The sequence below is a fragment of the Electrophorus electricus genome, chromosome 3, assembly GCF_013358815.1.
Source record: "Electrophorus electricus isolate fEleEle1 chromosome 3, fEleEle1.pri, whole genome shotgun sequence".
In the NCBI taxonomy this organism is placed as follows: domain Eukaryota; kingdom Metazoa; phylum Chordata; class Actinopteri; order Gymnotiformes; family Gymnotidae; genus Electrophorus; species Electrophorus electricus.
Window position 1 is genome coordinate 29188720 of NC_049537.1, and position 18009 is coordinate 29206728.

An 18009-nucleotide genomic window follows, 5' to 3' on the forward strand; every position below is an offset into this window, starting at 1 on the left:
CAGTCGTTTTGTTCACACAATATACAGAGACAGAGTGTGCAGACTAAACTATTCATATAGGATTATATAATGAAAGGATTAACATGATTATATATCATTACATACGAATCACAAGATAATTCATGATTGAATAATATTTTCCATCACACTTCCCCCCTTTGATTCTTACACAATCATTTGTAATTGCATTCATCATAGGGTTTAATAATGTTCTTAGTCTATAGAAGTCTTCGTCCTGTGCGTCGGGATCCTTTATACTTGTCTGCGCTGCCAGAGTCATCGCTTCGGTCATTCTGCTCTTCATGGTTACTAGTCGTCTGTAGGGCTCTCAGGTGCTTTTTTACAGTGGGTATGGTGTACCCAAGTGGCTCTTCCATTGGTTTTGACAGCAGTGTTGGTCGTCAGTAGCACCTGGAATGGCCCTCTCCACCTGGGTTGACTCCACCGCTTCCTTCGGAAGTCTTTAATCAGCACCCAATCACCTGGCTGATGCGTATGGAGGGGAGTATCCGTCACCTCAGGAAGGACTGCATTCACCTGCTTAGACACATGGGAGAGAGATTCGTGCAGAGACACACAATACTGCAAAAGTAACTCATTGATCAGGTTAGTGTCCCAGTCAGGCGGTCCTACCCCTGTGTTGGGAGGCCGTCCAAACACTATCTCAAAGGCTGATAAGCCTATTCGTGCCTGCGGCCTGGTTCGACATTGCCACAGGACTAGGGGGAGGCATTTAACTCAATTCATGCCTGTTTCCTGTATCATTTTAGCTAATCCCCCTTTAATGGTTCCATTTGCCCTTTCTACCGCCCCTGCGCTAGCAGGGTGATAGCTGCAGTGTTTTCTCATATCCACTCCTAGGTATTTAGTCAGAGCTTTTAACCCTTCATGTACGAAGGGTGTTCCGTTGTCACTGGACACTCGTTGTGGCAACCCCCACCGGGGAATAATTTCTCTCAGTAGCGCTTTTGCTACTGCATCACTATTTTGTTTTCCTGTTGGGAAGGCCTCCACCCACTTACTAAACATGCACACACACACAAGCATGTATCTCTTCCCTTCTGCTGGTGTTAGTTCTACAAAATCTATTTGCCAATGCTGAAATGGTTCACTAGGCGGCGGGTGTCTGGCGGGTGCATGTTTGGTATGATTGTCTCCATGTGGTGTATTTTGTGCACATACCAGGCATCGGGAACAAAAGTTTTGAGTGTGTGTGTTTATTCCTGGTGCATACCAATGTCTTGTTATACTCTCCACTATCCCCCCTTTGCTCATGTGACTCCTCCCATGAGCAATCTCAATTAGTCCTTTCATATAAGATGTGGGGAGACATGGTTTGTTCGTGTCTGGGTGTACCCATATCCTGCCTATTTGTTTACACCCCCCTTTTTTCCATTTCACACAGTCCTGTGGAGTGGCTTGTCTTTGAATATCTTTGGTAGTTATTCTGGTTTCAATATCTGCTTGTGCCATTTGTGGATTGAGTGGCTGTAACGCTGTAAGTTGAGCTACTTTATCCGCATAAGCATTTCCTTGCGACACAGCGTCATCCGCCTTTGTGTGCGCGGCACACTTCATTATTGCCACTTCCTTTGGCAGTTGGATTGCGTCCAGTAGTTCTGCTACCAGGTGGTAATTTTTAATCTTTGCTCCTGAGCTGGTGAGAAAGTTGCGATGTTTCCAAATGGCCCCAAAGTCATGTGCCACTCCCCAAGCATATTGGGAATCAGTCCAAACATTCACAGTCTTATCCTGTGCTAGCTTACATGCCTGTATGAGTGCGACAAGCTCAGCTGCCTGCGCTGAGTAGTTAGATGGGAGTGGTTCCGCTTTCACCACTTCCGTGTGTGACACGATGGCATATGCTGCTCGATTAGTGCCTCGAGAGTCACGTTTGGCTGAGCCATCCACAAACAACTCCAGGTCCGCGTTAAATATTGGTTCCTCCTTTAAATCTATCCTAGGAGATGTTGCAATTTCTAACACTTGTTGGCAGTCATGGGGCTCCCCCTCCTCCTCTGTAGGCAGTAGAGTGGAGGGGTTCAAGGTTGTGCACCGTTTCACAGTAACGTTTGGCATGTCCAACAATGCAGTGTGGTACCTGAGCCAACGCTGAGTGGATAAATGTGCCATCTTTTGATCCTGCAATATTCGTGATACTGCATGGGAAACATGTAGGGTCAGATTAGCATACCCTACTATGTCTCTGGATGCTACTAAGGCCTTTTCTGCTGCGGCTACTGCTCTTATACACAATGGCAGGCCTGCTGCAACTGTATCCAGCTTTCCTGAGACATAGGCTACTGGCCTCTGTTTGTCCCCGTGTTTTTGCGTTAAAACGCTTGTCATGTATTGTCCTTTCACATCCACTGTCTGTTCGAATGATTTACTGAGGTCTGGGATGCCTAAGGCAGGCATGACCTGTAATAATTGCTTCAATGTTGTATAGGCCACTTCAGCTTCTGGCGTCCACTCTAACTGAGAGGAATTTGACCCCTTGGTCGGTATTATATTTCTGAATGGCCCCTCATGCTCGGCATAGGATGGTATGAATGTTCTACAATAGGAGCACATGCCTAAGAAAGACAGCAGTTGTTTTTTCGTCGTAGGTTTCGGTATAGTCAAAATAGCATTCACCCGGTCTTTAGTCAGCATGCGCGTCTGTTCGGTAATGTCATGTCATAGGAAGTGCACTTGCTGCTTGCAAAACTGTAACTTAGATTTGGATGCTTTGTGGCCTTCCCCTGCTAAATGATGTAGCAATGATGTATTTTCCACGCTTTTATACTCGGGCTGTAAATAATGTCACACTGGGGTTCCTTTACCCAGTCAGTTGCACTCAACACACGTTTAGTCCACAATCCTACTCTCTGCCAGTCTGGGTCGGCATGTGTGGTAGCTAGCGACACACGAGGCGCTGCATGTGAGACCGAATATAGAGATTTTTGTTTAGCTGAGAGCTGCACCAATCCCGCAGCCCACTCACAGTCCGATGCTATAGCTGTGATAATCAAACTGTCGCTGCCCCCTAAGTCATATTTCTGTTCAAAATCAACGTCAGATCCCTCATGGTCCTTCATTGTGCAGTGAATAGAGTCACTTTGTTTAACTGTCAATTCACCAGGTAACGTGTTAGTAACTTCAGTCATAAAATGTGTTAGTACTTCCCCAGCAGTGCACTGCAATTCATAAACATACAAAGGGACCCCTGCTTCTAACTGGACTCCCTGTGTGGGTGTTTCCCACGTGACAAATAACCCCTCTGGGTTGCTGCTAATTGTGCATCCAAGTTTACACATTAGGTCTCTAGCTAACAAATTAATTGGACACGTTTCTGACACCAAAAAGCTACGTTTGAGTTGACTATTTCCTAAACTACATTGGAGAGGCTCGGACATCCTTTCATCGATGGGATGGCCTCCCGCTCCAATTACTGTTATCCCATACCCTGGTCTCATTCTACATTCTATTAAACCTTCTCTCAGCACCGAGTGGGTGGCATCACTGTCAACCAAAAACTTTTCTCCCTTTTACATTCACAATTACTTCAGGGAGGCCTCTTGACCCTTTACTAATCTGCTGCAATAATTGGTCATTTAAATTTGTTACTTCCCTTTTGTCGTCTTCCTTCAGTGGCCCGTCGCTGTCCTGCCTCTCCACCGCCCATCTGTCTTTTTTAACTTCCACAGCCGTGCTGTCACTATCTTCCCCTTCTTCTTCTTCTTCAGGACAATCTCTTGCAAAGTGTCAGAATTTTCCACAATTGTAGCATTCCCTTCCTCCAAACTCTTTTCCTCGACCTCTTCCTCTCCCTCGTCCGCGTCCGCGTCCTCTGCCACGTCCGCGACCTCTTCCTCTGTCTCCTACTGTTTGGAGCATGGTCACCATCGCCTGGTGGGTGGTGTCGGCGCGCTGGTGCTCCCGTTTAGCATCCTTTTTGCCCAGATTAGTTTCGTGATGCTTGGCGTGTTCTTCAATAGTTGACAAAGGGGCTCGACTATAACCGATGCAGTTTTTTCTGATGAGGTCGCTAATGTCCTTTCTCATATTCATGAGGAAGCTAGTTCTCAGATGAGCTTCCCACACCCCCACCTCTCCAGGGCCTGCTGCACGTTGTCCTGGTGCATCAATTCCACAATGATCAGTATGGACGCGTGTCAAACGGACGAGGAAATCAGCCACGGGCTCGTCATCCCTTTGTTTGCATGCTGCTATCATGTCAGTGTTAATAGTTGTCGGGTATGCTGCTTCCACCCTTTCGATGAGTCTTCTTATCATCTCTCTGTATGGGCCATTTGGGTCAAGCTGCCCTTGGGGCGGTGCATTCCACTCAGGCAGATGGAGACGAACATCTCCATCCACCCAGTCTCTGTCAATGTGGTTATATTGCGGTCCGAGTCGAATCATAAGCAATCGTCTCAGTTCAGCCTGAGTTGGTCTGCAGGACTGCACAAATGCCATAAATTCTTGTCCGAAGTGTCGTCCACCGATATCGCCTGGTTTGCTCAGGCCGTCGGCTGCCTTCATGATATTGTCTGCAGTCCAGTGGCGGTGAACCATAATTACTCCATCTGGTCCAGACACCTCCACCATTGGGAACTGTGGCGCACAGCCTGCCTCAGGCTCTGCAGATGGCTTTATAGTGGTGTGATTTCGAGTGCGATGAGCCACTGGTGAGGTTATTGCCTCCAGTTGTCGTCTTGGTTCGTCATATAAAGACGGCTTTGATGTTAGCGATGAAGTCCCTGGCTCAGGATATGGAAATGAGTTTGCTGACGCTTGTGGCTGTTGAATCAGCTGGGGGGCTCTCAGCGGGGGCGGCATCGAGGTCAGGATCAGCTAAGGAAACACACTGAGACACTTCATTATTACCTTTTTTATGCCCTACCTGCTGCTTCTGTCTTTTTTCAGCCTCCTCTAACCACATTTTTGCCTTTTCCAGCATATCTTCACTGTTCTTGTCAAAATATTTCTGCGCTTTCTTATCAGCCTCCCTTGGTTTAACCTTTACTCTTTCAACCAATTTAAGTAAATATGCAACACTCAAGGTCCCCGATGCATTAAACCCATAGTATTTCATCCAGAACGGGACATGTTTGTTTACATGTTCTCCATAATCTTTACTCATTTGAAAGAACAGGCTACTAGAAAACTTGTCTTTGCTAAATTCATATTCCTTACTTTGCCCTTTACCCATTTTTTTTTTTTTTTTTTTTTTTTTGTAGGTAAGGGTGATTGCACAAATGTGATTGCAATATAACCAAATACTATGAACAATATGGGTACTAGTAACTCTCTCCCCTTTTTTTTTTCTTTTTCTTCTGTTAATCACGTCTCTAACATCGGTTTGATTTAGTTCCGCTCCAGTAATTCGTGCTGGTTTACAGAGTTACCTCCTTTGTCTATGGGGCGTCCTGGCGGCCCGGGCCTATTTTCCCTTACACTTGTACGTCTACACAGTGTGCCTAACTCTTTTAGGCTATTGGAGTCCCAAACTCCGGAGTGCCAGACTCCTTTGTGAGCGCTAGTATTCCTCTACTACGCTACTTACACAGGCGCGACCCCAGGCAAACTCTGGCGGATTTCTATATTCAAACTTTTAAAGATTAGTTTACTATCTCCACCACTTACTTTCAGTCCATTAGATCAGGCGGAGCACACCACCGGAGTGAAGCGGGACATCACTCCCTGGTTAGGTACTTTCCCGTATTCTTGTGGGTTTCCCTCTTTCTCCAGCTCAGTCGAGAAATTCTCTCTGAGGAGCGTCCTCGAAGTTCAGTCACCGCTGCTCCGCGTGGTGCCCCTCACTGATCCTGCCGACTACGTCAATTTCTGTGGTAGAAATTTGAATAAACAGCAAGTCAGACATGATTAAAAGAGTAATTTAATAAAGAAAATAGGACATACAAAACACAGCTGTGTGAGAGCTAATGCTCTGAAGGGGTATCCTGGCTCTGCTCCTTATACCTAAACTTCACCCCCAAAGAGGGGTGCTCTGCATCCCTGCTCCTTATCGTGATGAGCATTCCTGCAGTACCAGAGCACTCACCAGGACAGACACAGTTTACAAGATAAGAGAAGCCTAATCCCTCTTTACGACCTTTGCAGGTCACGACACAAGCAGGTCATAAGGCAACATTCCCACAGTCGTTTTGTTCACACAATATACAAAGACAGAGTGTGCAGACTAAACTATTCATATAGGATTATATAATGAAAGGATTAACATGATTATAAATGAATCATTACATACGAATCACACAATAATTCATGATTGAATAATATTTTCCATCACATTACAGATGCTGCAAAAAATTAATTCCAAGAGACTTCTATGGACCATAATTCCAGAGCATCATCATCTGTAGCTCTAAAAGCCATCAATTGACACAAATCACTTAAAACCATTAACCATTTTAACCATAAATGCTGACTGCCACACCCAGTAGAAGTCACCCTCTCAAAAGAACTAGTGACTCAGTGAGATATACTGGTCTCTACTTGAATTTCTCTTTTTTTTGTGTGTGGCTGCAGCATTTTTACACACACACACACACACACACACACACACACACACACACACACACACACACACACACACACACACACAACACACACACACATATACACACACAATCCAGCTTTCTAGAACATCTGTGAATACTGTACAAGTGTCTGTTCATGATAAATTGTAGCTGGTTTGGAAGTGGGAGAGGGTGGTGGAGACTGTAACCAAAAAACCAGCAAATCTGAGACAGCTCACAGGACAAAATAAATACAACCATGAACAGCTACACAGGACAAGCACACAGAAAAGCCCCTCACCGTCATTAAGTATTTGAAACAAAAAGAATATAAAAATTTTTCTGACATTCATTTAAGTACAATATGCAGATTATTACATTGCGTCCATTTAAGCAACTATTCAGGGCTATTATGAACTTGGAGACTTGTATTGGGACTAAATTGATCATTTTTCTGTAATCCTACACACATCTACGCATAATGTAGATATTCAATAAAACCGCTTAATAACAATCATTTGGGTTTTATCATTACCAATCTATGTATATGTAATAAAATTGGCTTAAAACAGCAATTGTGTAACTTGAACTGACAACTTTCTAATTACAAGTCAAGTACCTTAACCACTAAGCTACCACAACACTACTCCCCTGAGGGGTCTAACCATGTAGGCCATTGACCCATCCACCAAGCATGGGGCAGTGTGTATGACCCAAGACAGGGCATGTGAGCTACACCACAAGGACTTCAGGTGAGGCACATGAAGCATGGGGCTGATGCGCATGGAAGATGGGAGGTCTAATTGGTAAGAGACCAATATTATCCTCCTAAGCATTTTAAGGGGGCTCATGTAGTGTAGAGCAGGTCTCCACACAAAGTCGACTGGTCTTGGTGGAGAGCCAGACCCATTGCCCAGGCCAAAAGAAGAGCCTGAGCCCCCACCTTTCATCCACAGGGCATTTCTGTGCCATGGAGGCATGCCAGAGGGCATTTTGTGATCTCAGCCCTGCCAAATGGCAGCTTGGGCAAGGTGTTCAAGGTGACACCCACGTCAGCCTCCTGCTCTGGAAATATAAGGAAAGCATTTCCAAACTGACAGTTGAAAGGGGATATGCTCACCGATAAGTGTCCTGTCTGCAGACTGAAGTGCAGAGCAGCTAGGCAGCTCGATAAACCAAAACAAAAACAAAACACCAAGCCCAACCTGGAATTAGCACTGGCTGGACATGGTTAACCACTGGAGAGAAGCTCTGGCGAGGGGCTGGGGGAACTTAAGAATGAAGCTGATGAATCAAGGCTTTAGAGAAGTTTGAAGGGTGAGAGAAAGTTTCTACCCCAAAGACCATCCAGGTGTTTCACCAGAACATGGGATAGTCTAGGAGTTGGGCTACATTTGAATTCGAAATAGCCTACAACATATTACTTGTCTACTAACTGGGCCTCAAATCAGTATGCTGAATGCGACAAAAATGAATTTTTCCAGTACGTGAAAGATATCCTGATGACGCAATTCTCCGAACAAATGTTTCAGTATGTGACAAGATCTATCTTCATGGTGTAGGTTACTGCTTCCCGTCATACAACAGTGGCAGAAATTCTTTCAGTTGGCGCAACCTTCAAACGTTCACGTGACCTGCGTATTAGTATGATTTCCGTGATTCGCATTCTGGATACTATACTCCATACAATTACGTGGACCAGTATTTAGCACACAGTGTGTAGTAGGATAAGGTAGTAGGCTATTGGAGGATACTTTAACACTTCCGTCAAACGCTAAAATCTACGCTTTTGGAGTCTAGTTTTAAATGTCTTTCCGTGTAGAGTACAAGATTTCTCCAACGCTTGTGAGTTAAAAGAATCGGAGGCTAAATGATGGACAGTCATCTTTTCGAGTGGATTAACTTTAAAAGTGTTTTCTTGTTTACGTGTGTCTTTTTGATTTTCTATGATTACGTGAGAAATAAAACACCGAAGAACTTTCCTCCTGGCCCATGGTCTCTGCCGTTTATTGGCGACATTCATCTTATCGACTTAAAGAAGATACATATTGAGTTACAACGGGTAAGAACTAAAACTATTAAAAGTAACCCCAAAGCCAGTTATAACGTAAAGCCAGTCATAACCTTTATCTTCCAGCTAACCCATTTTAGCGAACGTTGATATGAACACATAAATCGTTGATTTTGCATATAGAACCGAAATAACGTTCATACCCACCTTTTTTTAATATCCTTTTGCAGTTTACAGAAAAATATGGACGGATTCTCAGCATTCGAATTTTCGGACTGAGGTTTGTCATCCTGAATGGATATAAACTAGTTAAAAAGGTGTACGTTGACCAAGGACACGTCTTTGCTGATCGCCCAAGTTTGCCTTTATTTGATGACATTTCTGGCGGAAATAAAGGTATTGCTTGACAGCTGGGCAAATTAAATGTAGATCTTTTTAATGCTGGATTCTGGTAAACTATTAATCACACTGTAAAGGCTACTCATATTAATCTAATAGTCAACCTAGATCAGTCCAGATATGTAGCCTATTTAATACTTAATGATAAAGTAAAAATGGAAGACCGAAATCGCTTAAATTGCTTTTTTCTTGACCTACCTCCCAGTATCTTACGCATGTACCAGGTTTGCGTGTTCTTATTCGGGACCTGGAACATAAAGAAAACAAAGATTTAGGCCAAATTACTTAAATTAAAACACTCTAATATACCCAAATAAAAGTCGTGGCGAATTCAGAGTCTTTTAATAATGATGTCTCTTTTCGTAAGCTTCTGTTCGTTCTAAAATGTAGCTGGAACTCTGAATGCTCGTCAGTTGTTTTCACACAGCTTGGTTGTTCTGTAGTACCGTGCAGCCCAGTGAACCATGGTTTAGTCTGCAGTTAAAAGACCAATAAGTAATATTTACATCAAGTATTTAAAATGGTCTTTGCAGGCCAAGTTCAAAATACTGGAGAGAGTTATCTGCCCCTGTATCCTCCCCATACGCAAAGCTCACGTGGGTTGCCAGGTTGAGGACACTGAACCTACCCTTTTAGAAGGATACCGGGCAGAATCTAGCATGAACCCTGTTGATCCAGTCACAACTGTACTGGAAATGAGCAGAGGGTGGGATCACAGGCCAAAACACAGAGTTTAGACTCTAGAGTGGAAATTACAAAGGAGAACATACTGGCTGTATCACTATTGTCAGAGAAGCCTTTATTTCAACTTGGCATGTTTCCTTAATTGTTGATGACATATCATGGTCATTTTGTGATTTTGTGAATAAATATATTGCATATTGCTCCTTTAATGTATAAAGACTTTAAAAGTAATTCTATATACTCCCCAGTGCACAACTTGGGCAATTTCAAATTGAAACAAAAGTATAGCAATAAACACAGACTTTGTACAAGGTTTAGTTTTAGAATAAGAAGCAAAGATACTGTTTTTGACTTTTTATTGAACCTGTTTTTTTTGGGGGGGTGGGGTGGGGGGGTGGGAATAGGAATTGTTGCTTCCAGTGGGTATGCCTGGAAGCAACAGAGGCGATTTGCTCTGTCTACCCTTCGGAATTTTGGACTGGGAAAGAAAAGCCTGGAGCCTTCTATTCATCTGGAATGCCGCTTCCTGAATGAAGCCATATCAAATGAGCAAGGTAACACCTCCTGAGTTACCTAAATTTGCATAGTGAAGCACATATAGCTAAGGGTGAGAAACGTGTGATCTGTATTTTTGCATAAATGACACCCAAAATGTTATCTGACCTTAATCTATGTCCTAATGATAATAAAGGCATAAAACAATAACATAAAGCCTTACCAGGCAATATACACAAGCTTGTACAGTGTCTTTACCTTTATTAAATAAATCATTTAATCAGACAAAGAATTTGACCCTTGTACCATTTTTAATTTCTTGCTTTTATAGCTGGATTATGTATGACACACACAAAACACAGTCTGTCATTTTGATTAAAAAAATGTAACATATTTTACATAATCTTGACATGTAGATTATGTAACAGTTGACAGTTTGAAATTCCTATTGAAACAATAAGGGTTACAGAAAACAGAATTTTGTTCTGTCCTGTTTCTAGGGAAACCATTTAACCCTCAGTGGCTGATTAATAACGCAGTTTCCAATATAATCTGTGTCCTGGTGTTTGGTGATCGGTTTGAGTACAGCGATAGTGAGTTCCAAACCCTGCTGAAAGCGATTAATGAGGTTGTTTACCTGGAGGGAGGTATCTGGGCTCAGGTACATGCACTCTTATCTATATCTATATAGAATGAGTATATATGCATATGTATGTATGTGTATATAGCTGTCCAAAGTGTACTCTCAGTGGCAACAGCATAAGAACAGATCCACCAAAGCCGTAGAACAAACAATACTGTAAAGGCATATGGGAGAAGGAGGAATCACACAACAACAATGCCCAGTGGTCAGAGAACCTGAGAGCTGACCATAGCAACCTCCATGAACAGGATCCAGTAACCATGACACTATCAGACATGAAGAACTGGACAGCTTCAGGCATTGACATGGTCCATGCCTACTACACGAAGAAGCTGAGCGCTCTCCTGAGCACCTGGCAGCACAAATGAACAATCTGATAATAGATGGAACCCACACCATAAATGGAGGAGTCAAGCACCAATTGCTGGTGGATAAAACAGTCACTCGAGACTGTAAGACCAGACAGACCTACCTGTGTACCGCCTGGATTGATTACAAGAAAGCCTGTGAGTCAATGTATATAACATCAACAGGGCTCTAATCGGCCAGAGGAGGATGGGCGCCCCCTTTGAGTTTTGGTTCCTTTCAAGGTTTCTTCCTCATGCTCTCACCCTTGGCAAGTCAGCTGAATGGGAGAAAGAAGATCTGAGCTATCAACACCTATGCAATGCCAGTCGTTAAGTACCCCACACATAATAATCTGGCCTAAGAAAAAAGGCTATCACCCTCTATCCAGGAAGGGTCAGTTCCATCCAACTAATGGCAGATAACCTGCCTCTGCACAGGAGGTTATATACTGATCCACTGATCTTACAGGTTAGGCAGGCTATACAAAATATTAACACAATACTTCAATTACATACTAACAAGAAGTGATGAAACATCGATATGCCAACATGCATCATTGCAAGCTATGACTTAATTGCTTTCAACATGGGTATTAAACCTAAAATAGTAATGCCTGTTATTCTACCTCATTTACAAATATGGGAAGTTTGCTAAATGTAGCTGCCTAGCTTGCTTACAAAGGCCAAACACTTAGCTAAGTGGCTACCATATCGTATACAACCAGGTAAATGGTGTCTATCCAAACCATACACAAAAACATTTTTTTCTAACTATGCATCTTGGATTTTTAGTATACTAAATTTTGACATTTTTAACTATACAACATACTCAAAAGCTAGTTATTTTTAGTAATTACTATGCATTTGGGACACCCTATGTATTTAAACCACATTTTTCCTCTCCTCATTCTTGATTGTTGTTTATTATCCTATATCCTGTGTTTTACTCTGGTCTCCATTTCCCATTTGTATTCTGGTTTGTACTCTCGTTTGAACTCTTTTATTCCTCATTTGTTTTTCCCATGTATTGTTTCTTAGCTTGGTAATGTATTCTGGCCACGTTTCTGTTCCTGGACACTCTGGCTTTTCGACCCTGGAACGGACTATGGATTATGATTATGGATTTGCTCACAATAAACATCGCCCTTCTCAGCATTTGCATTCACTTCTCCATCACACTATATAACAGAGTTCTTACTGGACCTATGGTATCGTCTAGATTACTCCCATCTCTATTCAAACTGGGAGGCCCCTGTCTGCCTGCATGGAATAATTCCAGATGATGCGCTAAGGACAAAAAGTTATTTTGGTATTCAAAAACATGACATCATAGCTTTCATTTATGTCCATTTTTGTATATACTACTAAGTATTAATGTGTCATAAACCATATCAGCAAGTACATGTAATATTTCCTAGGGCAAAGACATGGTTTTGGGCAGATGTGTGAAGATTTGGACATATATTTTGAGTAATGCTTCTTGGTGTCAGTACACTTCCATTACTTGTTATAAGTGGTAATATGTTGACTTTTGATGAGTTTTCGTTTAATTTCAGAGTATGTTTTTGTCCTTTTTGCACTTACCTCAATGCTTTGTTTGCTTGCAGAATAAGTGTCCAAATGTGATATAGGTGATAATAGTTCTAGGAAATCTTACGGCAGGGTGAGCCAGTAATTCATTGTTAACAATCCACTTCACAAGCTTAATACTTGCATTCTTATGTTTATAGATATACAACATGTTTCCTTGGGTCATGCGCAGAGTTCCTGGTCCTCACCAAAAAATCTTCCTCTTGTGGAAAAAAGTCATTGACTTTGTCCGTTCCAAAATATCAGAGCACAGAGTGAACTATGACCCCTCAAACCCACGAGACTATATTGACTGCTTCCTCACTGAGATGGAAAAGGTAAGAACATGAGATGTGTGGTGCACATAAGATGTCTCTCGCCCACCTGTATATAGATTCATATCGGATCCATCATGTACCAGACTCAACTTTCACTTAGTAGTATTTAATGCATTTGGTAACTTTCTGTCAAAAAGCCCCGATCTAATTATCAAAGTGATGCCAGTGCAATAGATCTTAAGGGCAGTTTAAGAAGCAGAGATGTTATTGCAGCCTGGAGTCAGAATACAATACAAGGTAAATTCACATTTAATCTGTGACAGCTAAGGCACACTTTCTGGAGTTAGGGAACTTTTAGTGACTACAAAAGCAAGCAGCTTTTCAACAAAGTAAAGGTGATCTTCTGGCAAGAGTGAGACAACAGGCAAGAGTTGGTCTTGATGTAGGCTAATGCAAAGCATCAGACAAAGGAAACTTGTAGGAATAAATAGGGGATGGTGAGGTGGGTTACAGGTGAGTGCAATGATTAGTAAGTGGGTAAATGGATGCTGTGATTGGTGGAAGTGTGTGTGTGCGTGCACGCACATGCTTGGCTGGGTGTCAACTGGGGCATGACAGTCAAAAACCAGAATGCCAGCTGAAAACCAGGAAACAAAAATAAAATCCAGCAAACTATGGAACACCATGAAACGTGCTGGGATTTGGGCAAAATAATTTACTTAGTAGAGTAGAAGTGAGTTTGAAATATTTAAATTAATTAAAATCTCTACAAACATACGTATGCCTTTTCTTCTCATTTTCTGCAGTGGAAAGGTGATGAAGCCGCAGGGTTTGATATGGAAAACCTGTGCTTTTGCACACTGGACCTTTTTGCTGCTGGGACTGAGACCACTTCCACTACCATGTACTGGGGACTGTTGTACATGATCAAATACCCTGAGATTCAGGGTTAGTGTATATTAAAAAAACATCTGCTCTAATACCTGCTACAGTCTTCCTGTTATGTTACAGAATGGGTCAGATGCAGACATAATGATCAAGAGTTTGTTAACAAGGCAAAATCCAAAGTCGTAATAGCCAGAAAAACAAGGTTCAAAAAGCCAGCACAAAATATTACCAAGCCAGAGGGAAAATCCAACAACCACAAAGACAAAAATGCAGGGCAAAGAAATCCAAATGGCTAGGCAAAAGGCAAAAATCCAAGAAGAATGGCAAGATCAGATTAAAATAGGCAGTGATAATGGGAAACAGGTGAGATCAATAGTCTGGTGAGGAGGAATGTGTAAATGAATCATGATTGTTAGAATGTTGCTCCTGTCTGTGAATGAGATTCTGGGAGTTGTAGTGAGGTTGGTTATTATTGTCTTATCAGAGATGGGAGCTTTCACACTCAGCTATGATGCTGTGAGTGTATAATCAATTCTGATTGGCTAGTAGCTACTCATTAAAACCTCTGTAGAATACTGTATTCTGATTGGACAATTAAGGTGTTTGATGGTGCAATTGTTCTGTTATTTATGAATAACAAACTGCTGAAATGCATAACCAACTATAGACTCCAACTATAGGCAGGACTTGTTATCTAGATCATTTGGATTGACTAATTGTCTTTGTTTTCTCTAATTTTCTTTTCTTATTTCTTAGCCAAAATCCAGGCAGAGATTGACAAGGTGGTGGGGTCTTCATGCCAACCATCTATGTTAGACAAAGAGAACCTTCCATACACCAATGCTGTTATTCACGAGATTCAAAGGATGGCAAACATAATTCCGCTTAACTTGCCCCGGGCTGCCACAGAAGACACTCAGATAGAAGGGTACTGTATCCCAAAGGTGTGTTCTGTATGATGCACATGTACATGCACATCTTTGGAAACAAGACAAAATACAAAAGAAGACCAGATTCAAAGGTCTGGTTCATTACGATCTTATTACGAGTTTATCAGAGCTGCAGTAAGTAGTGTGAGATGATGGATAATGCCTTTGTTCTGCAGGGCACAACAGTGCTTGGCAACCTGACATCAGTTCTGTTTGATGAGTCCGAGTGGGAGACACCGCAGACCTTTAATCCAGGTCACTTCCTGGATGATAATGGAAACTTTAGGAAGAGAGAGGCCTTCATGCCATTTTCTGCAGGTGCAGTAAGACATCATCTCCCTACCATTTTTAATTTTTTTTGCAATGTTACTTTCCAAGCTAAAATCACAGTTAGATTTGAGTTATTGAGCCATAACACAGTAAAACGGACCAAAAGGTTTACCTATTATTGTGCTTAGTAAAGTGATCACCTTTAAAGAAGTATTGCCTGAGTTCAAAATACACAACAGGGTGTGAACATTATGCTTTTGAGTCAGTGAAATCATTGGGTGGCCCTTTTCTAATTACAATATCATGTCTGATGTTACGGAGATCAGACTGAACGCTCCTACCTCTCTATCACACCTGCATGTTTTCCGGTACAGGGTGTTGGCTGCGAAACTCTTCAGTGATAATCTTTTGGTTGTTTTGTTTTTTGCCTCAGTAATGTGTCCTCTAGAATTTAAATGTAGATAGTAATGTAAAATATGTGTATTTAGAAGATGTCATATAATATAAAATTTATTTATCGGATTATAAGTACTCGGAAGAAACAGTTCAAGTGCCCTAAAGTGTCCTTATGGTAATGTTTTCCATTCACTGCAGTGAAGTAGTTGTAACTGTTTTTTTTTTTTTTTACTGATTGTTGTTTTTCTTTTCATTTTTCAACCCAGGAAAGAGGGTTTGTCTGGGGGAGCAGCTGGCTCGTATGGAGCTCTTCCTGTTCTTCACGTCTTTACTTCAGCACTTCACCTTTTCACCACCAGAGGGCGTTGAGCCAAGTCTGGAGTACAGATTAGGGGCCTCACACAGCCCTCAGCCATACAAACTCTGTGCTGTCCCACGTTGAGATATTGTATTTGGATGCATATGCCAAGTGACATGATTATACAAAGTAGCTGCATATACTGCTGATATATTGTACTTGACTGCATATACCAATATACTAAGAAAGTACATCTCTTATCTATTTTTTCATAGAGCTAGGGTGCTGTAACTAAGCATTTATATTAAGGATTACCTAAATGTCTTGTGTAAACCTGTAAATTTTATAAGTATTAAATCCCATCCAACACCTGGCATTATAGGGTTTGTCAGAGCAGGTTATGAAAGGAAGGGAAAGATCTATAAAGTGAGGTCAGAGAGCATCAGATGAAGAAACCTGGCATACTACATCATAACCTTGGTATCCTACAAATTAACTGCAACTCAGTAAGTCAGGTACAAGCTCAAAGGAAGATTGCTTGACAAAAATCAAAAAGCCCAACTGAAAAGAGTACAAGTAAAAAATCTACGATAAAATGAGTCTAATGAGTCCAATTTGCTAGTCTAATGATGTCAGTTCAATGTACAGTAGCTTACTTGTGATATGTTTTTTTTTAAGACCTCATAATTCAAAGAATATAGTATTGAGAGAAAAATGTAGGTAGGAAAAAATGTATGGAATTAGGAACATTTTTGTTTACAACAGGGTGCAACAGGTGATTTTCAAAAACCTTTACTGAAAAATAAACTTTATACCCAGAGAACATTTCTCTTTGACAGCTTATTTGTTGAAAACTTTAGCTTAATTTACAATTATCTGATGCTTTTATCCAAAGCAACTTAAAATTATGATTGAATACAACTCAAGCAACTGAATGTTAAGGGCCTTGCCCAGAGGCCCAACAGGGGCCACTTGGCAACCTTCAGATTACTAGTCAAGTACCTTAACCACTGAGCTACCACTGCCCTTCATACATAGCTAAATATACAAAAGCATCACCTGGTCAATTTGAGAGATATCAGTTCTTTCCCTACAATGATCCTTTCTAGCACATTAGCCATTGCTTGCAAGGTCACCTACGGGAATCCTACTTTTTAACGTATTTATCCCAAAGAAATTGCCTTCAGTGTAAAATGTAAACATTGCCATTGATGTGAACATACATGACCATGAAGGAGTTAATAAAGTAAAATGTTTGTTTGTACTGTTGATTGCTTACAGTATGCACAGCATAAAAATGGTGCTGGCTTTTTTTCCATAGGAAAAAAAAACATGTGCAAGTGAACAGGGAAACATCCACGCATTGAATGTTTAAAACATGCATTACATTTAAAACAGTAATGACTTATTAAATACTTAATGAAATACTTTACACAGCACAAGGGCCCATAATTGTCAAAGCAGAGCAAGCTGAAATGTCCGTGTGCTACAAATTCTACCTCTCACATGTAACTAGAACATTGGTAGGAAGGAACTGCTGCAAATAGCTTGAACTCATGTACATTGCCAACAGCTCTCAGCATAGATTCAGAGGTGTGGCATTTCTTGTTTCTTCTCAGAACAGCACCAAAGGCCAGCTTGTAGTTAGCTCGTCCATCCGATGCCCTTTGGTTTTCTTCCATTTAAATGGAACGTTGTAAACATAAGAAGAACTTGGTATACACACAATAATGTCAATAGTGAAACCCCCAAATGCAGATTAGTTTTTAAGCAAAGACAGTGTTATGACCTGGCCTACGTTCAGAGCACAGCAGTCTTTGTAAAGCTTGACAGGCTATTATATCTGTAACCTCAGTCTGTTTGGTTCTTGTGTCTGGGGGAGCAGCTGGCATTTTTACTTCCCTGCTGTAGCGCTTCCACATCTCACCAGCAGAGGGAGTTGAGCCAAGTCTGCCATAAGAATTAGGGAGCAACCATAGCCCACAACTATATTAACTCTGTGCTGTCCCACCCTGAGACATACAGGGTAGCTGTATGCCACCTCTTGTGTACATGCACATGAATCAACACTCACAAAGAAGTGAATGTTTTTTATATCTCTTATTGTTTTAATTTAATTTCTGATAACTTGTTCTTTTTTTCAGTTGCATAAATTGAATCAGCCTTTTAAAAATACTAATTAGTATAATTTGAGGGGACCTGTGGGTAGTTCACACACAAGCAGATACATTTCTAATAACAATCCAATTGCTATATAAAGTGGAGGACTCTTTTCATA

General features: G+C 41.5%; 1 protein-coding gene and 1 long non-coding RNA gene across 3 annotated transcripts; one reads left to right on the forward strand and one right to left on the reverse strand.

Moving 5' to 3' along the window:
• Positions 1 to 47: 47 nt before the first annotated feature.
• LOC118241019 lies at positions 48 to 8826 on the reverse strand. Its single transcript, XR_004775784.1, has 3 exons — positions 8743 to 8826; positions 5632 to 5832; positions 48 to 540 (listed from the first exon to the last, which is right to left on the reverse strand). It is a non-coding gene; the product is annotated as an uncharacterized LOC118241019 (long non-coding RNA).
• LOC113568096 (cytochrome P450 2J2-like) lies at positions 8190 to 16972 on the forward strand. 2 transcript variants are annotated; one of them, XM_026996270.2, is made up of 9 exons: positions 8190 to 8586; positions 8766 to 8931; positions 10023 to 10172; positions 10614 to 10774; positions 12834 to 13010; positions 13757 to 13898; positions 14595 to 14782; positions 14944 to 15085; positions 15700 to 16972. In XM_026996270.2, exons 1-9 carry the CDS (start codon positions 8395 to 8397, stop codon positions 15873 to 15875), a joined length of 1494 nt encoding a protein of 497 aa, XP_026852071.2. In that variant the 5' UTR covers positions 8190 to 8394; the 3' UTR covers positions 15876 to 16972. The 2 variants fall into 2 exon arrangements, with proteins under 2 accessions (XP_026852071.2, XP_026852072.2); XM_026996271.2 differs by having other exon boundaries at positions 8766 to 8815; positions 10039 to 10172.
• The last annotated feature ends 1037 nt before the right edge of the window (positions 16973 to 18009 follow it).